The sequence below is a fragment of the Prinia subflava genome, chromosome 5 (assembly GCF_021018805.1).
Source record: "Prinia subflava isolate CZ2003 ecotype Zambia chromosome 5, Cam_Psub_1.2, whole genome shotgun sequence".
Taxonomy (NCBI): domain Eukaryota; kingdom Metazoa; phylum Chordata; class Aves; order Passeriformes; family Cisticolidae; genus Prinia; species Prinia subflava.
The window spans coordinates 46,355,848-46,381,654 of NC_086251.1; the positions used below are offsets into that span (position 1 = coordinate 46,355,848).

Sequence of the window (25,807 nt, forward strand, 5' to 3'; positions counted from 1 at the left end):
GTAACAGTATTTTACTCTCCTACTATGCCTTTTTGTTTTTCTGAATGAAAACTGAAGAATGGTGGAACTGGGATAAATGGTAAGCAATGTTTGTCAGACACCATTTCAAGATTTCATATAAAAGCAAAAGCTAATTTTAGAATTCATTTGTGGTTGTTAGCAGTGTTTCCACACAAGTGTGGAATTGTAAATGGTCATTTTAAAGCGTCAAGCTAATTAATCAATCTGTTACAAAGCAAGAATAGTTTACTCTGGATTTTCTAATACCACTGAGATGGGATTCCCTTCTGACAGACCATATTAACAGTATAAATTTCAGTAAGACTTTGAATAATTGCTGAAGTTAACTTCAATCTAAAGATACTTTCAGTACTCACACTGCCTAGATGAACATGGGTTTTTACACCATTCAAAAAGCAGTTTTTAATCCAAGATGTCTTCAAATCCAAAAGCCAATGCAGGTAACCATCCGTAGAAAATGAATCCATATTCTGTCACAATCTGCCTTGGAGGTATCTATCCACTTGTCACTACAATGGTTAAATGCCTGTAGGACAGGCAAAGGACTTAATGGATTGCAGTTTTAAACTTTCTGAATTGTAAAGTTGTTATAAGGTGAAATGACCTCAGGTTCTGCCTCCAGCTGACTCCTTGTTGTTTCAGTAAGTGGCATGTTCAGAGTCTGACTCTCAGATCAAAAGAGGGTTTCATACAGGTATTAAAACCTCTGGCCAAATGATAAACTATGTCCTTCACTCTCCAAATATTGTCTTCGGAAGATGGGGCATTTTGCAGCCCTCATGCACATCCTTGACACCACAGTCTGATACCAGGAACAGAACTCTCAGTCTTCAAGGGCTCAAACAGTATCAGCACTCTTACTGCCCTGGCAATTCCCAGCTTGATTTACAGACCACTGCAGCCACTGACAGAACAGAGAATGAACTGTGAACTTCCAGATGATGCTCAGCACTGCAGTGAGACTTTTATAGACAACCTGACTTTTATTCAGAAACTAATTTTAAGTGTAATTGTTTTTCATGCAATTGTTTCCTAAAATAAAGTAGAATTAATTTACTTTAAGCTGCCTAAGATTTTCTTAATGTGGAACATAAGTGAGACCCAACTGCAACTGATAGGACAGGCTGATTGACTTCTTCAGGGTATTCACTCACACTCCTGCCAAAATATTTCTCCTTTGTAATTTAGAGGGCATCTGAGGTTACGATAAAAACTTGGGCCTTTCCTCCTAGGAATTCTATCAGTGTCTAGAAAGATCCATGAACTTCTGAGCAGACTCTGCATTTGAGTTTAAGGGCACAGAGGAAGGCCTTGTTACTCATGGTATCAAGGAGGGAGCAGTGTCAATGAGGAGCCATCTTTTTGCTTTCACCTCCCTGACACTTTTGACATCCTCACCAGAGCTCACCAGGAAGGTGACACAAGATGGGGAGATATGCCAAACTCATACGAGGATAGAATTTCCTTCCTCAGAGTGACCTCTACAACATAAAATAGTAATAAGCAAAACCTATCCAACTATGATGTCTACAAAATGACAGTGCACAAGTCCTCATATCACTTGCACTGCGATGTTGGCAAACTTGCATGAGACAAAAATCTGCAGCATGTTTAGTTCTATGGATCTTCTCCCATTCTTGTCTGCAGTCCTCTCCCATTCTCCAGTGCCTCCAGGAGCTCGTATTACTCTGTGTTTTTTCCATCCTTTTCCATGCACACACTACTTATGTCCCCTTCCCTGTCCCACATACCTTTTTACCTCTGCACTTTGATTCTATACCAGTATCTTTCCCCCTTTTTTCTACCCCACAAATCTGGCTTCCTTAAATCTGCAATCCTTTAGAAACTATTTTATTCTTCCCACTGTACCCAAGGGTAACCTTCTCTTCCCAATAAAATGCTTTCCTTTTTCCTACCTACACACAGCAGGGACTGTTCCCCCTTTTACCATGCACAGTTCCTGAAAGCTGCTTAAGAGAAGAGGACAAGGACCACTCTTCTCTTTCCAGAACAGTTTCTTGGTACATCATGCTCTCCTGAGAGAAGCTTCTCAAGAAGCATTCCTCTGGCAGGGTCACAAAGCAGGCTGACAATAGCTTTCCTCAGCTGCATGGGAAATGCTTTGATGGTAATTGACTCTCTTCCCCAGGCAGAGTATCAAAGTGCAAATCAAGGCTTCCCCTGGAATTTGGAGTTGGTTGCCCAGGCTAGAACAATAGCAGTGATGCTAGACAGTCTTGGTAATGGTTTCTATTTTAACTTCTGCCTTTATTTTTTAGAGCTGCCTGTCACTTGGCATTACTACCACGCTTACTGACTAGTGATATGTTTGTTTTCTTGTATTCCCTGTTTCTGTGCAGCTGCATTCCACTACAGATTCCTGTAATGCCTTCACTGCAAGCTCTGTGGGGCAGGATGGTTCCTGCAGTATTTGCACAGCCCCGTACAGTGGGGGCCCAGGCCTCTTCAGTGCTCTGTTGATACACAGCATTAAACCCTAGGTCTGGTCACAGAACAGGGAGGACAGTACTGGCAGGAAATGAGAGCCCTCTTTGCTGCATCAGTCAGAGCAAAAGGAAACCGGAATGGGCAGGATGTGTGCAAGGAAGGAGCTGAAACAGTGCCCAAGTGAATGGAAAGTATCCAGATGGCTGTGGTAACTTACACGATAGGAGTCAAATCAAAACAAAACGCAAACAGAACCATATGCCATGTACCCTTCACTCTCTTGCTCTCTTTCTCTCTCTCCCTGCCTCTCTCTCTCTCTCTCCTGGCTGTTGCCGCAGGTCTTTCTATCAGTATGGATAATAGTATGTTACCCATTTAAGTGTATGTCATGAATAACAATAACCTCTCTTTTAAATTAGAGATCACAGATTAATATTATTCATGTAACAAAGAATGAAATATGAACCACAAAATTATACTCATGTAAGGGTCAAGGAAGTGCAAGGGTCTACAAGGGAAGTTATATTTCTTTATTACATCCTTTTTATCTGGAATGCTGTACACTTATAAAAGAGAATATTAGTTTTATACGTCTATGTTGCTATATGCTATAGAAATATCTACTCACAACCTGCTTGTATCTCAGGGGGAGTATTCAAAAGCATCATGGCAGTGGCAGCATCAATGTCAGGATCTGGAAAAATCAACCAATAAATACATTATTTACAACTGGGCTAATCTTCTCACCCGCATTGCTAAACTAAAGGTTCGACCGTGTCTCCGAGTGAAAAGGTAGGAGAGTTCACTATTCAGAGGGCTCATTGACTACGCACTGAATTCATCCCCAAACTTGCATGTGAGCCCATTGTTACTACTAAACAGAGCAGTGATCTGTGTCACCATACTTGTGCTTGTGTGTGCATGATACCTGTGCTCTTAGCCTCACCATTCCCTGTTTAATTCTGCGGAGAGTATTTAGATTTCATTTCAAAGGATCTGTGAAAGCAAGTGCAACATCACAATTTGGAAGCAACAGAGAGGGATGAGCTGACAGCTGAGGAGTGGGAAAGCACAAGGAACACCTGAGCAAGTACAGAAGATGACACTTTGTCATTTCTGTTTGTCAAGAAAGATTTCAACAAAGTTTGAGAAAGTGCTGGAAGACAAACTGCTGCAATTAAGAAAAAAAAAGAAACTAGCATTTCATTGAAGCACCAACTTATTTGCATCCTTGTCCATTGTCACTTTAATATAAGCAAAAATGATCAGCTGGCTGCTGTTATTCTTAAATTGGTTTCTGAATCCATCATGAACAGTCAGCTGACAGATGGTAAGTTATAGAGACAGAACAAAATATGATCCTTTTATAACTATATTCACTAGCTTCACACACAACAGCTCGGCTGCTATGGAAATGCAGGTATCTATGACAACAGTAAACAACCCCACAACGGCCACTGAATAAGCTGAAAAGAACATCTGCCCCAGCACAGCGTCCCAGCTGCCCTGGGGCACAACTTGCTAATCGTGCAGTGATGCCGTGTGACAGAGAAAGCCGCCAATGCCATGTCCAAATAAATGAAGTGTGCAATTGAAGCAGACATAAAAACGCACACCCTGGCTGACTGCTGCCTCTGTGCTGCTAAACTGAATGACTAATGAGTATGCATTTGTTGTTTGGGGTTAGGGGGTTTTTCAGCTTGTCACTATTTATACCCAATTACATACGAAAAAAATTAATTTACTACTGATAGCTTCATGGCACTTTATTTTGGCTATTATGACAGAAAATTACTTACCACGGTTAAAAAATCTGTATTTTTGATCTTTATATATTTCCAATTTACCCCCAGTAATATGATGTGGTATAAAGCTCTGTAATTTATTAACAATACAAATGACGTAGACAGGATTTCAAAATCGGCTTAAGCCAAACAGAAATTCACTTGACTGCAGCATTTAAAAAGAGACTTTTTATTAGTCTAAGTATGGACTACTTTTCAGTGAATAGTTGCAAACACTGTTCTAAAGACTACTACTCTATTATTTAATTGCTAAAACAGTGAACAGAGAAACAGTGTAGTGGGTTTCAAACGGAAGCTGAAGCAGCAGCAGCAGACTTAGTGTAACAGGTTCCTGTGTCTTCTGGACAGATCAACATTTTCCAAAGACAAAAGCCGCATTACCAACTTATGTTCTTCTTCAAGTCTGAAGAGACCTCAAAAGCAGCAGTCCTGCTGCAATTATGTATGCTGAAAGTGCCATTTCCCATCAGCTTCATTCCCAAATATGTGCCATGTTGCAAGACTGGATCCACACACCACACAGCAAGTGAGTGCTTTCAAACTAAAGAGGAATAAACCACCTAATGTTAAAAAGCAAGGTAAAAGAGCAAAGAAGCCTGAGAAATAAAGACAAGCCAAACCAGAATTCTTCCTTCTTTTTCATACCATAAAATCAAGAGATTCTTAGAAGCTAAATTTAGTGTATCTTAATTCATACAGCCAACTTCAGCGTTTGTTTATTGGCTGTTCCTAAAGTTTGTTTTGTTTTAGTTCAGTGGATGACACTGTAGTATAATGTGAATTTTGCTGCTGCAAGAATAAAAGGACACTACTCAGAAAAGCACATTTCTTGATGACTTTGGCTTTTGTTTGTGTAACAAACTCTGTGATTTGCGATAAAATTGATGCAACCCCTTTCTGTTGAAAGGTGCATTCCTAGCCTTTGGATCACAAACGGTACCACAGTGTTTCTGCAATGACGTAGGACATGAACACGAGCTGCTCACAGCACAGGACTGGTCTGCAGCAGCTGCCTCCTGAAGCACAGCCACGTCTCAAGCCCATCCATGCTATGGTGCCTAGCTGTTTCTGCTGGTATAGGCTTGAAGAAGCAGACAGCTATTCCATAATGCCTTGGCAGAGGTAAGAGAGCTTAGAGGCATGCATGAATGGTGGTGTCAGCAGGATCCAGGAAAAAGTGCTTTGGGTTTTCCTACTACAAGGAAAAAAGAAAAAGGAAGGACAGGCGAGACAAGGGCTGAGGGCCAGCTGTCTGAGTCCACACAAAGAGGCAGATTGAAAAGCTGGCATATTCTTTTGCAGCATTTTCGTCCACAATTTGGAGGCGTTCTCATGAGCAGTGTGCCAAGAAGAGCCAAGAAGTTGCCATGAGGAGCAGCACCAACGGCATGGGACTGAAGGGCACCTTTGCTGGGACTGGCACTTCTGGCTTGGCTGCCAGTGCCCACCAGTGCCCCCACGCTGATGGCCCTTTCCCCGCTGCTGTCCTTCCAAAGTCTCTTCCATGTGGATGCTCTCAGCTGTAGCTGTAAGGCCTGACCTTGCTTACTGCTGCATCCCCATCAACTGGATCCTGTTCCTTCTACCTGGCCTGTGTTCCTGCAGCTGGATTTCAGAACAGAGATCTCTGCCCTACCTGAAGTCTATGATCAACACAAAGGTTCCTGAAGTTATTAACAGTGGGTGGTTAGTGAAACATGATTGCAGGAACATCTTTCCCTAGGAAACCAGATTAAAAATAACTACATACAAAGTTTTGGAAAATAGAAAATTAAGTATTTAAATGATTGCATTCTGGTTTCCTTTTTTGCTAATTCAAGTAAATGGTGAACTGACTGCATACATGAACTGTTGATTTTTTGTCAGTGGAAAGCAGATGGCCAGTCTTCCCTGTGAAAGAGGGAAGTAAGAACAATGAAGAAAAGGAAGGATTGCAGGTATTGTACAAAGAAGGAAGAGTATGTCAAAGTCTCAAACAGGTAACACTGGAGAGTGGTAAGAAAATAATGACAAAAATTGCCAGCAGCTACAGTTCTTCCTAACAAACGACTGCGGTCTAACCATACATTTGGTGCTTCACACTGCAGTCTGAAGTTTCAGTGCTTGGTCACTCATGCATCAAGGGTCCATCACAAGGTACCAGAAAGGACCTGGAAGAAACCTTAAGCACTTACAAGATCTTGTAAGGCATGAAAGGCACCAAGGAGCTGGAATTCTACTACAGCTGCAGTATCACTTCCCCTTGCAGTGTGAGCCTGCCAGTGTTTTGACCAGCATTGCTCTCAAGCACAAAACTTCTTTTCACGAAGATAATACCAACGGTGGTACAAACCTCATAGCAGTTCTGTTTGCTGCATTTTAGATTCATGCCCCTTGTCAGCAGAGTTTTCAACAGTGAACATCAAATCTGTAAATAGCACCTAGCTCTTTCAGTTCTTTCAGTGAAAAAATAACCCACCAATTTACCAGTGTGGAATTACATCTATGCATATTGTCAAGATGTACTTTGAGCCAAATTCTGCTCTGCACGCTGCCTGTATAGATCAGAATCTGTCTTGCACAGACATGTGAAGTGGCAAAATGGTAGGCATGAAATAGTTAGCATGAGGTTACATACAAGCAATGCAGAGCATAGCCCTCGGGTAGCAGACTCTTTATTCTAGAATTCACAAAAAATAATTAAAATCAGTCATGTACCTGAAAAAGCCAGATGTGACAGCTGTTTTTTTATACATTGTGCTCTCTAATCAGAGTCCACTTTATGGACAAAGTGAATTACAGTAATTCATTATTTTGATATTATTTTAAACTTTGATCTGGTTTCATCAAACCCTTCAAATCCATCCCCTTCCAATTAAATGAAAAATTAGGGTAACATAGTGCCCTCTTGGTTGTGCAAAAGGATATTTATCTTTACAGCCATACTATAACTTTTTAAAGAAAATAGCAGTTAAAGCAGTTCAAAGCAACCACAGCCTGAATTTTCCAGCACAGATGCCTAGAGAGAGGCACTTGAAATCCATGTTTAGGTATTAATAAAATGTTACAGCCAACTGACGTAAAAAATGTAGTTAGTAAATAAACTGCACCATCTGTACACTACAACCATAGCTACGTTATCTCATCAGGAAGGAATTTATATGATCTTCTTTTAATTTAAAGTTACTACATCTAAAATAGAGCTATTTTTGTAAAGTATTTCATTTTACCATTCAGTATGCTAGTTTTTGGCCTATTCTACTTCTGCCTCAGCATCCTCCACTGCTTCTTCCCATTTATATACTTCCTAGTGTAGATGGAATGCCAAAAACCTAGTGTCACTGTACTCAAAAGGCAGAAATTCAGATTATTCCTTGTCTACAAATCAGTCTTTTAACCCTTTCCCTGCTTCACTTGCCAGCACAGCCCATTCCTACACTTTTTTTTGTTATCTGATTTTTTTATATTTTCAATTTTAATCAGTAGCTGAATGGTGCAAAAGCAACACTGTCTTCCATCTTTTACCTTCGGGTTTATTAAACTGCAATAGAGCAAATAGCAACTTGCCCCTATTTAACTTGTCTGTTAACAGATGTGCCTTTTCTCATATTAGGATGGTTAACCTTGGTATGAGTCAGGTCAAAAACACAGAGAATAATGAACAGAGTAGAGGCTTTTTTTCCCATTTGCCTTTTTTTTTTCTATTTTTACTTTATTTTGCCTAATGACAGAGTAAGAATATAGCTGTTAAAATAAAGTCGCAATGTGCAAGACAGAAAGAAATACCTGAAGAGGATTGTAAGTACTGTAACTCTGTCAAACTCCTTGGTGTGGGATGCCACTGAGTCCACTTCTGAAATATTTAAATAAGATTGAGAAGTTCTCTTAAAATAAACAGAATACTTGTGGAAGCATACAGGAAATCAGTAGGATTCAGAACCAAGATCTTGGGAAGAAACAAGAAATTGTATTCATATCTCAGCAACAGTGCACAAAAGATGAAGCATGAGAATTCTGAACACTATACAATAGAGGCCAGGAGGAAGCAATTTCATTAGCAATGCCAAGTCACAATTCCCACTCCTTTAATGGATCTAGTATGAGACACAGAAGAAGAATAGCACAGGTCTAAATGAATTAATAATTTTTCCTATTTAAGTTCATTTTTGGTACTGCCAAGTAAGCTATGGCACAAGTATCATAAGAGGTCTAATTTTAAAATATACAGAGCATTTCTACCAGGAACCTTCTTCCTGCTCCTCTATTTTGTTACATTTGTATTGTCATGAAGCAACACATACAATTTCCATTCTCTAACAATACCATTTTATCAGCTGAAAAACTGTAAACCAAACAATTACAATGTATTCTTGTTAAAAATACTAGCTTGAATAAAAAGAATGATAGCAGAAAGAGTTACAGTAGGTCTTATACATAACTCAAAGAGGTTCATCTATCTTTCAGAAAGCTGTGGGAAAACAAAGCACCCTAACTTTTCATCTCAGGAGTAAAGATTTGGATCATTTAACTGTTAGAAGACAGACTCACAATACTGACAGTAATTTTACAAGGCAAAATAAAAACATTTTAAGGGACATCTGACTAAAGAGAGATGAGATATACCTTACACATAAAGATGATGTATTATATATCACATACTCTGCTTAAAAGCAGGGTGGAGATTTTTGCTTTGGTTTTGTTCCTTTATTTTAAAAATCTTTTTTCATTTTGATGCACATTACTGGCAAGCTCAACTTTCAGTGCAGAAGGATGTGAAAATAAAATTTACCAATCACAAAGGCAACAATAAAGTTTTTTGACTCCATCCAGCCTGTGCAGCTTGGAGTACTGAATAGAGAACATTAGCTAGAGAAAACACTGGCCAGTGAGCTAGCACAGAACAGAGAAACAATTTGCTGTTCCATCATGCACTTACCTAATTTTTGATCAGGAATTTCAACCATCTTCTCAACTGATTGCTGCAGCCTCAGCTTCTACAGTGGAAGACGTGATTATGAGGGCTGTAACTCCTTGCAGCCTTACAGGTTGCAAACATTTTTTTTTTGACTGAAGAATACACATACACATAAACACACATGCTCTTTGAACCCAGTTATGCAGATGTGTGTTATCTCTGGGACATCGAGGTCAACATTGCTCAAGATTTCATAATGTCCCTGCTGCTAACAATAGGTTTCTCTTCCAGTGAAGCGGGAGGATGGCTGGCAGAGGAAGTCCTCTATAAAACTGTGACCAGGAGGCAGTCCTCTACAAAACTCTGACCATTAAAACCAAATAAACCATATTCTATACTGTCCCATACCAGTGTTTTTCTAAGGACTCATTTCTTTCTCACTGCTATTTCAAAATATATGTGTCCACCAGGCCTTGAGAACCAAGTACCCCTTTCACTCCAGCAAGTACAGGACGTGCCAGCTGGAAAAGACCTTTTCCTTTAGCCTGACACATTTCCCTTAGCCTGAGTGACCCTTGAGGAAACATCTTCAGTCCCTCTGCCTCCCTCAACCACTAAAGTTTCCTGCAGTCCTGCAGGAAAAGGTGGCTTCTTGGTACTTTCACCACAATATGAGTCTTCAGGAGGGCTTCACCCAAATATCCCAACTGTTGGAATGACCATGGCACAATTCACACCAAGAACAAAGCAAGGGAAAGCCTTGGGAGCTGAATATAAATTCCCCACTGGTTTCAGGATCTAGAAAGTAAAGGGGCAAATATCAGACAAACATGAAAACAACAGTGAGAAGGGTATTTCAGGCATTCAAAAGAAAATATGTTGCTGCTAATGATGAGAAAAAAGGTCAGGCTTGTGACACTGCCAACGAAAGCACTGTATATATCATAAGAGCCAAATGCAGTCTAAAACCAAAATAACAGCAGAAAAGGTGAACAAAAAATCCAACAGCTAAAATAGCTGTATGCTAATAACACAGGCAGACTGCCATAATGGAAGAGGAACTCAAAGCACTAGTGCTATTACAGGAAAATTCACAAACAGGATGGAACAGCAATTATTAGTGAAACAAGTGTCAAAAGGTCTGTACTTTTCAAAGAAAATACAGGTTTTATATGATAGGATACTGTTACCCAATTAAGAAAGAGCAGACTCCAAAAATAGAATAAAAAAGAAAATGCTTGGAAATGCTGTGGACAGATGGTCAAAGATGATTTCTAAGAGAGAGACTCTGGGTCTGCTCTTGACTTCTTACACCAGATATAGATCTGGATACAACTCTGCATCATTAAAGAAATGGGAGTTACATCAACAAGGCAGACTAACTTCACAGTACAGATTGAAGAACAAATGCTATTAACCATGGTAAGACCAGTTATTCCTGGATATGACAGCTGACAAGTTCCTTTATCCATGTTGCTGAATGAACAAGAATAGACTCTATTCTGCTCTTTATGTTAAATAAAGAGGATGACTTTGGAACGAGAGACCATAGAGTGATTCAGTATAGATTAAGTGAGAAGGGTAACAGCAAGCCTAATTTTGTTTAAGAGCTATTATTTTGAAAGAGCAAGTTCTGATGAATTAAATGCTTCCTGTGGAACACCTGGAAAACAGACTGGACTGAGGAACTCTGTATCTCAGCCTGGGGAAAGCTGCAGTTTCTGCAAGTCACTGCACCAAGACCTAGATCAAACCTGTATCCAGAGAAAAGCAAGGAAGATGTACTCTTTGAAAATAAAATCCCAAAACCTTAAAAAAAACCAAGCTGGACAACTCAACCAACATGGAAACTGACTTTAGGACAGAAAGCAGAGAGCCTGGCTTGCTCAGTTAAGCAAAACAAAGGCAGAGAGGAAGGAAGACTATCAATCTTAGGATGCAGGGGTAAAAAGCCACATAGAAGAGCTATTAAATTTAAAGATAATTTCAGTAAAGCAACACTTGCTGAAGACAAGACTGGCAATCAGAACACTTCTAGTAAGCTCTTCTAACAGGACCTGAAACAAAGCAAAAAGTCTGCATGTGAAGTTTCAGAAGTATTTACGGTGTGTTGCTGTTCCCAATGTGACCCAGAGGAATGGAATCCTCAGAAGCTGCCTTCCTAACTGCTTCTCTCGGGCAGGTAAGCTCTCTGCAAAACTATGACACACAGGGAAAGAGCACAAAATGCAAAACATGAAGAAACTGTGCCAGTGAAAGCCTATTTGCACAAAGGCTTCTCTACATAAACCTGCAGAAGCACCAGGATGACGTCTGGCATTCGAGGACCAGACCTCACACCACTTAGTCAGAGTTGACTCGCAGTGGGCTTAGGGACTGTGCCTGGACACACAGAATCCATGTCTGCCAGCTTCCAGCATGCTCTGTGCCCCGAGCTGCTCAGCTCAGGAGGACTGAAGATCAGTGGCTGTCTGCACTTGGAAGAGACAATTGCTGAGCTGGAGCCTCATACCAATGCAGAATGGTGATGTGAGCCCCCAGCTCTCACATGCTGCCAGCCTGAGCCCTGGCAGCAGCCTTAAACATGTAAGGAGGGCTCCTGGTGCAATGAAGAGGAATTGGCCAGGAGCTACTCCAGCAGCACTAGAACCATGGTATTTATGAAGAAAAGTCAGTGGGCAAGTTCTGTGAGTCCCAGCTTGCAGGTGGTGTCACCTCTCCTATGGCTCTCCGTGCCTCCTTCATTCCTGTTCAAACTCTCACCTTCCTTCTTCTGCTTTCCTCCGCAACACAGCGGGGCACATCCAGGCAGAAGGTGCAGAGAGGAGCCAGCAGGCACAGCCTTGTACATGGGGGACTGGGAGAACCACAGAGAAAGGACACTAGCCCACAGCTTAGGGAGGACTAAGCACAGGGACTTCTCCATGAACCCAGGAAAGGCTGGGAAAATTGGCTACAAGCCCTACAGTCCCCATTTGGGTGTATACTGGGCAATCCTGGGTTTCAAGGTGTGGATGAAGGCAGGACAGGTAGAACTGTCACCAGAAGTATGTTTTAAAAAGCCAGGATAAGTTGGACTAACCAGCAGGTACACAGGCAGGAAGGCATGCAGTCTGCTGGGACTCCACTCCATGCCATACAGCCAGCCCAGGCATGTCCTCCAATTCTAGATCAGGGTTTTTTTCCCCAGAAGGACAGTGGATACATGAAGGTGTGTTAATGCTAATTCTCAAGTAAAGTCAGACCTGAGAGATTACTTTCTGTTTGTAGTTATGTACAAGTAAAGCAGAGATATAATAAATGAAGAAAAAGATCAAAGTCTCTACCACTTACTTCCCTTCTCCCTAAGACTGAGACCAACAGTCATTAGTATAATCAATCAATCAATCAAACAAATTACTACTTCTGAAAACCTATTATTAAATACACTGGAAAACCCTGCTGGGGCAGCTCTGTCTCCCTTGCCTATCTTTTTGCAGCTGTATCCCTATCAAACACCAACAGGACTAGACAAACCTACACACGTGGAAGCAGACTAAAGTCCATTTTCCATCAGAACACTTGACAATCATCGTTTTCCATGAGCAAGCCCCTGACAGTGCATGGAGATGCTAAGGACTTCTCCAGTTCTGTGGATGATGACTGAGCACTCTCCACAAGAGTGATGGTCCACATGGCTGGAACAAGGTGCTCTTCTGCTTCTCTGAAGGAAATCAATGGAAGAAGATAGCCACACTGCCACATCTGAAGAACTCGTTTCATTCTTCTTGCAATACTCCTTTTCAATCTCTTTAATTTTCAAATAAAGGAAATGACAGAAGAACAGGAATCTAGTATTTAGGGCCTTTTGACTTTTTTTGCCAGAGAGCTTCCCAAGCGGGCTGAGGGATGAGGCTCAGGACAACAGTAAGGCAGTGCAGGAAATATCAATGCCATTTTTGAAGGATTATTATCATGAAGTATGAAAACAAAAATAGGCTTTGAAGATCCTGACTGCAGATAACCCATGGAGTAGCAGCATTACTTTCAAATTACAGCAGTCATTACAGCAGTCAATATTGTGAAACCAGAGTGGCCTGCTTCAGTGAAAGCTTCTGGTGAAAGCAACATGGTGAACACAAGCTGAACACTGAAGAGACCTTACAGTAAAATTAGTCAGCCTTAGGCTGAGGCTTTAACTTAGCACCCAAGAATAGCAATTATTTCAAAGAACTGCAGCACCATTTGTTTAGACTAAACACTGCTTCCTAATCAAAGTTTTTTTGTTTCTTACTTCTATACTTCACAGAAGAGATTTTGTGGAAGATAGGCTGCAAACCTGAAAAAACATATCAAACTTGCTTTCGTTTACATTTTCCTTAAATTCAGTTACATATGCATGTCAGATATTCCACTAAGCACTGTGCTAATCTGCCACCATCTATGCTATATACCAGCAAACATGTAAATTCAATATTGTCACGACTGGCATTTTTACTTACACATTTCAAAAGCAGAGGAAATATGAAGTGTTAGGAACTGAAATGTGATGAGAGAGTAATTAATTTGAGAGTCTAAAGAGCAAGCACTAAGACAAGACTTTGCTGCTAAGTTGCATTTACAGGCCCTCTTCGATGCTTCTAACTTGCCAAACTGCTAACATGCATCTCCTTTCTAGCCAAAATGGTTGAAACAACTTTTTACTATTACCTATTATATTTTGATTAATTTAATTAAAATGAAGGAGACACCCAGGTTTCCACTTCTGCCAATCTCTGATTTGCTATGAATGATCCTGTTCAAACTCCTTGAATTCTGAATGGCCACTAGATGACAGGTGAAGTTACCTAAGCAGTAAGAAACAGGCATAACACAATCAGAACTCCTCTGCAGACTCTTTCAGCTCATCAGCTGAAAGGTGTAAAGTGTACTTACTCCACAAAACAGAGTGGGTAAGCTAAGAAGCTCTCATCCCCTTCTTTTTACACTGAACAAGGACCCAATTGATCACGCAAACAGGCCATACCTAAAATAAGTTGTGGGACACAAAAAAAAATTCAAAAAAAATAACTGAAATTAAGTTTTATCCAGAAAATAGTGAGAGCTGTCTCTGTAATCCAGGAAAACACTTATTTATATATAAGCCAGAGAATGAGTAGCATCCATTGAAGAGGATCAGGGTACCAGCATCCTGCAGGGATCAGCCCTGGGCTACAACAGCTGGGCAGCTCAGCTATAGCTCAGGACAGTTTCGTAAAGGAGTAGTGCTCTAATTAACAACAGTCATAAGCATGATTTGCACAGTTCTCATGGGCATACAATGAGGTTGGAGAAGAAAACACCTTTTAAATGGTGCTAGATCTCACTTCTTTGCAGCCCACCAAAAGCAGCTCCTGATACAGGCAGCTGTGTCTCTGGTGGGAAGCCCTTGCTCCCGCCAAGTGGGTGGCAAGGCAGAAGTTGCCATGAAGAAACACAGAGCTTGCTTCTATTATTTAGTCATCTTGTCAACTTTGTGCTTACAACCAAATAAAGGAAAAGGCCCACATTTTCTTTTGTACTCCAAAACGTCAATAAATCCTAGAGAGCTGTTTTACTGATTGCAGTTTCTGCAATCCCTGTCAGTGCAGCACAAAGGTACCTCTCTGTCCTTTCAGCGAGTTCTACTTCATATACATACAGCACACAATTTGTACTACCTCTGCCAGTGCAAAATCCATTTACTACCATGATCTGTGCATCAGATCTGAGTGTCTGTTGAGAGAAAACATGGTCTGTCTAGGCAAATGAATCTTAATAATGTTGGGTAATTAGATCGATTACAACAAAACAAACCAGAGAGAACACATTTACCATGCCCCTTCTCAGTGCACTCATCTTTAATGAGCGCCTGCCCTCTCCTGGGCGTGCCACACAGACTCACTACCCCCCTACCCCTCTGTACAGAGGCCATCCCAATGCACACGTCCCCTCCTCCTCCCTGGCACAGCCAGGAGGTGAACAGTAGCTAAGCTTCCCAGTGTGCCTCTTGAAGATTCCCCTTCCTGCTCCACATCTCCCTGCTTCTCTCCTTCCTGTCTCCTGCTTCACCCTTTTCTCTCAGGGTGTAGGGAAATCTCGAAGGATAAGGGTTGCAAACCTCCAGAAAAGCAAATGCAAAAAGAAAAAAATCCCCTTTGATTTATTTTTCATTTTAGTGCCATCATTTACAGCAAACATCTGTCTTGCACATAATCAGGAACAGAACTGAAAACATTATAGGGATCCTCTTCCCCTTATAAATACCTGATGCCCTGATTCAGAGACAATTATTCATAAATCTGGTACAACATCTCACCCAGTACAACAATCATGCTAATGGCATATACTGTAGAATTGTAAGGCTTTTGTTCTAAAAGCCACAAATATTATTCCTTTGGGACTACATCAATGAAGATGTTTCTATTTTATGCAAAATTGTCAGTGAAATTCCAGCAGCGTTACAGATCTGATAGTTACAGGAGTCCTTAGAGTAAAAAAACAAGAGTCACATTGTACAACTATAATACAATTACAGAAAATAGTGTAAAGCTTTAAAATGGCTGGGGAGAAGTCATTAGTCACTTGTTTCAAAGAAGACTAGGAGTGGTAATTATACTTGATTAAAAATCAATGTTGCTAGACCTGATACTGGTTGGAAAAGACCTGGAATTCATAAATCCATGAACTGTTAGTGCCGTGCATGCACTGAGCTACATCTTCCTTTACCAAAGATGAAGGTAAGCTGCTCCCTTCCTTTTAGTTTCAAGGCAAAGTATCTGGGAATGTGTTTGAGGTTGGTTTTCATGTCACAGCTGGGTATTTTAACAGAATTGTGAGGATGTATTTGCAATGTAACAAAGAACTTATTTATAAAGTTAGTTTTAGAAGTGAGAAAACTTTATTTTCTACTCATATCAGCCAGCAACATCAAATATGATCTGGCCTTCAATCATGATAATGCAGCACAGCTTGCTTAGGCTTTTTACTGATGGGACTGTTTGAGATTGCTAGAAAGGATGCTGATGAGTATTAACTATGATGTCTGTCATTTTCTATCTCTGGGTAATAATCCTACAGCTCTATCATTATGATAGCAGACTGCCTCTCAAGAATTTAAACATAAAAATCCTCTCTTTTATTTCAAAACTTTTAGATGAAGTAGTTTGACAAGGGTATATGTGTACATCAAAGAAAAAGAGAATGCATGTAAGTAGAAGGTACTGGAGAAAAAACACAAAAGGCAGAAAAGTGAATTTTGCAAAATCTGTGATAACACTCTGGCTGAGCATGTCTACATGAACAACTCCTTCCATGGTTCTTAAAGCCAGGCCTACACAGCAAATACTGAAGGACACCACAGCTTTTCAGGGGCAAAACTGAAGGAGATCTCAGAAAGCTTTGACTATTTGGACAACTATTTCAATTTTCCAGGATGGAAACTTAACAGATATATTTGTAAAAGCATCTATAAAAACAGCAGGAAATTTTCTTTTAAATCAGGTGGGGAGGTGGTGTCAGAGCGACAAATCTGTTTTTTATTTTAAAGCCATGTAAGAGTATATATTCCTGTCAGAGCAACAGAGAGAGTCTAAGTTCACTGTTACAGATGGATGGTGCAGATACTTCTTGCTGGTGTAGCAACATGACACCCAGCAGCTCTAAAACAATGAAAAGCCCCAAGAACAGAGGCAGGAGCAATGGTGTGACACAGAAAGGACATTTCTTAGTTCTGTCTCAACTTATCCACCACCACACTTTTGATACCTGCTCACAGAAATCTGGATTTGCTGTAATAGTCCAAAGCCCTGGTTGGAAACAGCTGCAGGACGGCTTCCCATGATGGCTGATGCCATCATCTCCATGACACGAGATGTACAAATCTGACATCAACACAGAGCCACCAGTTGGCCAAATGCAGAGGGAGCTCCTGCCTCACCCCACAGAGACATTTGGTGGTCTCCCAGCTTGCTCATTTGCATCTGTTCTTTTCAAACCAACCCTTCCCTGTGCTTTATGAATGTGGCTATAGAAAGGCAGCTGATTACAATCACCTCTGAATTTCCAAAGCTGGCAAAACAGGGCTCCTTTAAGATACCCCAAGCATACCCACAGTCACAAGTGGCTTGCAATTCTACCCCACAGAATGCAATCAAAACCATGCTTCTGGTCAAAGTTTTTAATAACAGTTGAATATCATCCTCTCCAATTTTCTTTTCTGTTTTCCTGTCCTTCTTGGGAATGTATCAGTTCTTTCAGCTGGCTTTTTCCCTTCTTCCACGGGGATAAGATATGGTGCCCATTGCTGTGGTACTAGAGCTCCTCACACCGGACAGATACATCAACATGCCCTGCCCCAGACTCCCCGGAAGGCTGGGACATGGCTGGGGGCTGAGTTTCAGCAGGGCTGGAAACACAACCCTTCTGGGGCAGACAGCCATAGCTGAACACTGAAATACAATGCCTTAATAAGTAGGTCAGCCTGTTCCTATAAAAGCAATGGGTTTAATGCCAGCCGTGCCTGCCAGTGAGAGTAGGAAGAGACTGCAGCTTCCTCCCGTTTCTCACATTCAGCCCCTTTGAAGCCATGACACTCCTCTGCTGTTGCCCTCCTGGCAGCAGGGCTGGGCTCCTGGGGTGTCTGCAGCAACTCCACCTCTGCAGGGCTGCTGTCAGGACTCTGGAACATTGCAGCAGAAAGCAAATTCCAAGAAAACAAACACTATCACTAGGCAATTGAAATGCAGTTGGTAGCAACAAACAAACCCTCTGCAATGAAGATCTGGGACTCTGTTCTTGCCAACAGGTTCAACAGGTTTTGAATATCAAGTCATCCTGAGGTTTATTAGCACATAAAAGGGAAACACCACAAAGATCTTGTCACCTGAGGTTTCACACTGTCGCCTCTCCTCGCTTTCCTGCAGCCCACCACTCTCCTCCCCCTTCTCTCCCTCTGGCAGGAAAGTATTTTCACCCCCTTTAAATTAGCAAAGTTCCCCTCCCATCCAAGTCAAACTTCGAAGCCCCCCAGCACACTGTGTGGGAAGGGGAGGTGGTGGGGGCAGCACCCTGCCTGCAGGGCATGGGAACACTTCTGTTTGCAGCAGTTGTAACTGCAATGAAGCAGATCCCAGAGGGATGTGGTGCCAAGGCAGGACACTGCCCTTCAGGAGCACACCCGGGCTGTCTGCACTCCACAGGCCAATGGGAATCTTCTGTGATCCCACCCCAAACACCTGGGGCTGAACCTTACCTGCATGGCTTCCTCACCTTACCACAGCTAGCATGGAAAAGCTCTCCTGAACAGAAGGATCATTGCTGGCAAAGAACATCATTTCAATAAAGGCTATGATATACTCTTGTCACTTTAAATACAGCAGCAGTCAATGGCATTTACTGAGGACAGCACAAAACACAAAAGAGTTCATTCAAATGTTTCTTCTCTTGGTGAAGTTGCTCACTAGGATGCCTCTGCAAACAGAACTCTATGAATCAGCCCAACATGGCACTGAGTGGATTTCAAGACCACAACAAAATGCCCAAATACCATCTGCTCCTCCCATGAGCTTTGTCTTGGAAAGTCTTTAGCTTTTGTAAACAACTGCTGGTCCATTTTATTTTGAGATGTTGCACAATGAGCAGAACGCACTTACACGCTGACTATAATCAACAGCTTTATAGTCTGCTAAACTTGTTTTAAGTAATACATAAATACACACTGTACTTTTCATCTATTTTCATGCAAACTCAGTTCTCTCTGCTTGTTGCATTTTCTGTTTACATCAGTGTGGCTTTAAACCACAGAATAAATAGTATTATTTTCTGTTCCCATTTAGCTCTAATCCAGAAACATACACGATATTTAATTATTGTTTTGGTAGCGTCCACCTATGCAGACAGGCTGTGCTTACACGAATCAACTGCTATCTCTGGGTTCAGAACACTGAAGAGGTTAAAAAACATAAGGGCACTTATGTCAGCCCCTCCTTCCTCTCCCCTGCATGTCATCACACTGAAAGGGTTTAAAAGTAAAAAATTCCTTCCACATCATATAATCCTGGCATCTGCTGTGTAGCAAATCAAGCTTACTCATTTTGCTGTTATTCCCAAAAGTAACTATACGGATTTGGGTTTAGGACTCCATTTTCCACTTCCTGAATTTTCCTTAGGCACATCAGAAAATGCAGTAAACACAGCTAGTAAATACAACGCAATCTTCTCTGTCTAAGTGCAATGCTGATTGCATTACTTAAGAAATTTAATTTTCTGAGGCTTTTTACTACCTTACTTTATGATACACATGATATAGTATCAATCTACCAACTTCCTTCTGCCCCTGTCTTCAGAAGCCCACAGCTCATGCATGACATTTTGTAGTTCAAACATGAAGCCATTACCAAGATTAAAGAACAGAAGGAATCCAGTTTAGAGAGTGAGTAGGTCGCTCTGGTCATGTTTATTATTTAATAACAGTGGAAATAATTCATATCACAGCAACAATTCTCTACCACTCCATTTATCAATTTCAAAGTATACTGTGTCAGACCTCCAAGCAGTGATGGGAAGGCTCAATCCATCTGGACACTCTCTGTTAAACCCTGGATCCCTATTCAAGGATGAACCCTATAGTAAGATATATGGAACAATTATTCTTCACCAGTACCTAGGTCTATCAAAGACCAACAGGACTAGACATAAACCTGTGCCAGAAAAACCTTGGGAGTAGCACAGCCTCAAATTCCCATCCTATTTCGAAGCAGACACTGTGGTTTCAGGTAATAGGTTTCATCCTGTCGTCCAAATGGATGAAGTTTAATTCTTCTCCTCTGCACAGGCTGCGTGGCTGGTGCACTCACTCCGCAAGCTTTCTGAGGTAATGACTGCCTCTTACTACATGTGTCTTGGCTGACAATAACTGCTACAGTTGGCCTGAAATCTACAATTTCTCAGATTTTTAAATGTGATTGAATATGAAACCTTATGTCCCCACTGAACACCTGCCTTGGACAGACCTTCTTTGCAACACAGGACAGTGCCTCGGTCATCAAGCTAACACAATCAAATCATTAATTTTCTTCTTTAGCATGCTTTCCTTCACACCCTTGCTATTTGTTAATGTGATTTTCAATACTTATTGAAGGTGCAATGAAACAGAAAGGAAGAGATAACGCTAGAATTGAAATTTTTATCGCAAGTATTCTTACACATCTCACAGCTGAGGCATTTTACTTTCAGCTTGCTTCTTCCTACATGCCTTTATCCTGCAGCACAAATTATTGATGAACATTTTAAATGAGTTTCCAAATGCTCACCAGTGGGCCAAGTTTTTTGCCTTTTAGTCTGGCTAATATTTTCACATCCATTTGCCTTGCTGCCACTACAACTAAACAGCACATAAGTGATTTGGGTTCATTCAATAAATTCCAAATTGGGAGCCTGATTATTTAGTTTGCTGTAGGGCAGGAGGAGGAAGCAAATAGCAGCTCTGTAAGTAAAGTTGCATGATATTCTCTCAATTGTGACTGTGAAAAGATATAGAAATGCAAAGTAGTCTTTACAGACAGCGTCACTTCATGCTGATCCAACTTGTTTCAATTCCCTTTAATTTGATTCTGCCTCTAGAAGTAGTATAACTTTGATACCTACCATGGTTTTTTACATTCAGACATTGTTTTCAACTCAGCAGGACAACTTAACATAAGTAAGTTCCATTTAGGTTTGAGTATCTGCTTAAAAGGAGGGATGGAAGCGCTCAAGAACAAACCCCGAGGCTGTAACCAGCTCTCTGGGTACCCAATGCCATCTTCTCATTTGTATCATGTGATCCATTTCCAGTGCTGACATTGTTTAATACTTCAAGGACTTTTCCACTAAGGTGGAAAAACTACTTTAAATGGTCTAAGAAGCCCCCACAAACTGATTTTTTAATAACTGCTTGCCAAGCATGTACTAATGCATAGTAATTCTGCAGCAAACCTGCAGAAGGCAATCTGGCTTACCACAGTTCAGCTGCAGTCTGAAACAGGTAGTGCTTCCAAGCTAATTTTGCTGCTCCATGCCTTCATGGCAGCAATTTGAAGACTTTGTACCAAAAGTAAAACAACCAAACAAAACTAACACAAAAAATTCCCCAAAAAACCAACAAAACAACCTCAAACCAATCAACACAACCAATCAACCAACCCAACCCAAAAGAACCCACTGGAATCCACATGTTCTTTAATAAAAATAAATAAAATAAATGCATTTTGAAACTTTCAAAATTCATTCAGCTTCTTTCCAGGCTGGCTCTGGCAACTAAATAAATGCAACCAAATGCTCCTCATGGCAAGAGGCCAAAGTAACATCACAGCTAGGAATTCCTTTTCTTTACAAGTCCGCTCAATTGCACCAATAAGATTCATAATTCCTAAAATGGGTTTTAAAGCCCAAACGATTCCCGAATCTTCACTCAAAGGGAGCTCTCTCTTAAAAACTCCTGCATGGAGCAGAATTCAAGAGCAAGGGACAAAGAGAAGCTTAACTCATGTGGTTCCTTCAGCAGAGATGGGGCATCTTGCCTTTCAGCTGTTCCCTAAGCATCGCTGGAATTGGCAGAAAACTGAATTTAGTAACATCACAATGGGATGCAAAACTCCACAGCCACTAACATGTAACTATCAGTTAGTTTAGCTAACTATTAGCTCCTAATGGTGCCTTATTAATCCAGTCTTTATTTAATACAGCCTCAAAAAGAGTTGCAGCACATATACAAATAAAAATTAATTAAAATGAAAAGAACATTGTTGGGACTATTGCTGTGGAGGTGAGGATGGAGGAACGAAAAGACGGAGTGAGAAAAGAACACGAAGACGTACGAGAAAAGAACAAAAAAGATGCTGTCTCAGAGGTCTAAGAAATTCTGGGCAATTGGACAGGCAAATACAAAAATATACAACTGATACGAGATTCACAGATGTCAAGGGAGGATGGAAATTTGCTCCTCTGTAAGCTCTGTAGAAAGCCAACCAAAAAGACATGAAGAGATCTCCAAAGAGTTGACCCAGCTCTGGTTTCTGGTGTTCATTACAGGCCTGTAGAAACACCTCTCCCCCCCTCACTTCCCACACGAAGGTCGTCGCATTACACAAACACTACAAATGATTAAAAATTACATGAAATTTCACAAAATTACATGGTATGCTTCTGCTTCTATTGCCAGCCCCAAAGTGTTTAGCACACTGTTAAGCTATCAAGTTTTGTACTCTGTGCCAGTCACTCCCCAAGGTGTTTATGTGAAGCACTCAGGCAAACTGAACAGAACATCTGTATTCTATTTGCTAATGAGCAATCATCATTTCTACAATTCTCTAGCCAGGGATTTTGCTGTTTGGAATACTAATGCCATTTGAAAAAAATAAAAAGAAAAAAAAAATGTTCTGCTCATTAGTACTAGAGTTACTAAAATATTTCTGCACTGCTTACAATGCAACCAGGCTTCCAGTTCCATTGCTTTCCCATATCTTTACAAAAATTATAATTTTCAGAAATAAAAACTTTGATGATATACATCTAATATATTTTTTGAAGCAGTGTGATTTACTATGCATCTCTTGCTTTAATTTTATCCACACAGAGGCAAAGATTTAAAATAAACTATTATAAAGGCTTTTCAAACAAACCCTACTGAAGATTCCCTTCATTGTTTGTTTTATATATTGTGACAACCCCCAGAGAAGATAAAACAAGTTAAAAAAATAATAAAAATATAGGCCATGGTCTATAAACTTCATGGTATAACATTCCTATATACACAGAGAGAGTGAGAGAAAGTAACAGCTTTGAAACTCAGAATATGTTTTGTCTTCAGACAGAAGGAGCTATCAGTTTCCCTCCTAACCAATGGATGTGTGATCATGTGTGAACCAAGATTAACCTCTGATGGAAAGGCCACATCACAAAAACAGCAACATGCAAGAGAGCGCTCCCAGCTGCCACCCTTCACTGCAGGACCTGGGCATTTCAGATAAACCTCCCTTACCATCCTGTGCATCTGAAATGCTGCTGAAGTCACTGAAGTTGAAGAACAGCAAATGAGTTCAGAAAGGAATACTGAAGTCAATAAGCTCAATTAAAGTGGCTTATGTTAGAATTGTCTTTATACTGGCTAATGGAGTACTGAAATGTAACTTACAAAGCAAGACAACAACAATAAATACAGGATTTGATTGATACAGCTAAGAAAGTCCAGTGGTACTTGTGCTGACATGGGAACAGGTGAAGGGAAAGCATCCCTGCTAAGCAGAAGAAACACACGACTCCAGGAATGTATGTTTTTCCACATGAGAGCAGAGATGTATTTCAATATGCCATGATACTCTTTCAGGCTAAAAATAAACACCCTCATCCTATAATCCCCAATCACATCAGGTAGGGTCAGTACACTTCAATCACCCATGAGAGACTCGGAGGCAGCGCAGCTCCCCAGCAGGGAAAGGCATCTCTGCAGCCAGTTCCCGGGAAGGCGCAGCGATGGAGCAGCGCAGCGATGGAGCAGCGCAGCGGTGCCGGCTGCGGGGTGTCACTGCCGGGTGTCACTGCCATGGAAACCAGCAGCAGGCACCACCACAGAGCCCCGCCACCTCACCCCGGCACCACAGCAAGCACAGCACCGTACCTTAAAGTCACCTTCCCTAAAGGTAAAACAACACAACACACACGAGAGTGAGACACCAGGACTCTTGCAGATGCTGGATGAAATAATCTGCTCATCACAAACCTCTTCTCCACCCCACGCACTCAGCTTCAGACTGTGCTTTAAATCACTTGGAGGGACATGTTCTGTTTGACTGAAATACCCATCTGGCCTCATTTCGCTCAGCCAGCCAGCAGCTCTGGTTTTTTCACCATTTACCTCTCCTTTTAAGCAGTTGTCAACCAACTTGGAAGTGCACATCCCTGCTCCTCACAGAACTTCCAGCTGGTGGCAAAGCCAGACCCAGCCTGTGTGGAGGAGCTAGCCAGCAACGCAGGAAGGCAGTCCCAAAGCACCCCACATCAAGCCAAGAATGAGGCAAAACAAAACCAAAGCTGTAGATAATATGCAGGAGCAATCAATGTTTCTTGTGCCATCCTAAGGTAATTTGTACCTGCCTCCTTCTGCCCGCACAAGTGCAGGCTGTTCTACCAAAGAGAAGGAAAATGCAATTCCAGAACCACTACAATTTGGTTACAGCATTCTACATCTGTTTAAGAAAATAACACAAACCTCTTTTAATACACAGATTACCACAAACCACAACTCACTCTGGCATCCCCAGAACTAATGATGTACATGTCACCAGAGTATCATACATATCTCTCTTTCCATCTAGAGAACACACTGCAGTCTAACACATCATATGCTGAACAACATTCTCCATGCAACAGTTCAGGGAAAAAACACACCACCTGGTCCTTCAAGTGATGTGTGTTCTTTTATGAACTTACCTAGAAGTAGCACTGAGCTACACTGGTTATTATTTAACAACACATCCAGTGTGGAAAAATACACCACACACCTTATATAAATATTGATAAAAACCTTTCTTTTTACTGTGTTAGTTGTAGCCTACATCCACACCAACAGCAAATATAAAGGAACATGGTGTACTTGCAGAGAAACACCCAGCAAGACTTTACTACGAAAGTAAAGCAGGAACCATGTTTAAAAGCAAACAAAGTTAAACCTGGACCCAGGTTAAACACAAAGTTACAGTTCACCTGAATGTACAGTATTTGTGACCTTGCAGTTCGAGTAAAGCTGCAAGACTATCTATAAAGAGAGAAGCTTCTTTTAATGGGAAATACAAGCGCAAGCACAAAAAGGAACATGCAAAACCTCAGACACTGTTGAAAGAAACTGTTAAACTGATCATATATAAATGCCTGAGAGAAACAAAATAGCAGGGAAACACCAGACCGAAAGACTAAAAAGAGAAACAGTTCACACAAATAGAGTGCCCTTCATTCACAGATCACAATACCCCTTCTTGCTGTAAATAAAATGGGACGCCCAGAGGCAAAATCAGTTGTTTTCACCATGCAATGCCTATGCATTTTTCCTAGAATATACTAGCAAACAAATACATCAGTTCTGTTTTAAAATATGTTAGAATCACACATACTGATGTGTTTCCTCAACTTCAAGAACAAAATCCCGAAGCTGGCACTGCAAATTGAATGGCTGATATGACCAAAAGCCCAAACAAATATGAAAATGTACAGATGGGCCTGTACCTCCTCTTGAATCTCCAAACATCCTCTCCCCTCTCAGCACAACAGCATGATGTATTGGGCCATGTACCACAGGCATACTTCAAATAGAACAGGCTGCAATACTGAACCAACATCCAGAAAACATATCTTAAAACTAAATTTTAAATGAACCATTTTCCTGAAAACTGAAAAATGAAAGAATGCCAATAAAATCTGATGGAATTCAATATAACACAAATAAGCTGGATAAATTTTTCTCTTTTATGTCAAAGAGACAGATCTAGAGGTTTTTCTCACAGTAAGTCAACTAAAGAAGTTTCATGTTTTGAGCATAAAGAAGACAGTATATTCAAATTTTATGTGTGGGAATAAAGCTACCAGCCCTCAAAATACTTGTGACCAGAAA

At 40.9% G+C, this 25,807-nt stretch overlaps 1 protein-coding gene across 8 annotated transcripts in view; it reads right to left on the minus strand.

The window, feature by feature from the left end:
* Positions 1-25,807, minus strand: part of FOXN3 (forkhead box N3) — a 210,093-nt gene that overhangs the window by 25,389 nt on the left and 158,897 nt on the right. For 6 of the 8 annotated variants that reach the window (XM_063399185.1, XM_063399187.1, XM_063399186.1 and 3 more), the window contains one exon: positions 3,098-3,163. The exons of 1 other annotated variant lie outside the window; for it this stretch is intronic. In XM_063399185.1, coding sequence (XP_063255255.1) covers positions 3,098-3,163 — 66 coding nt within the window. The remainder of the gene's footprint in view (positions 1-3,097; positions 3,164-25,807) is intronic. One more of the 8 variants, XM_063399190.1, reaches the window with a different exon arrangement.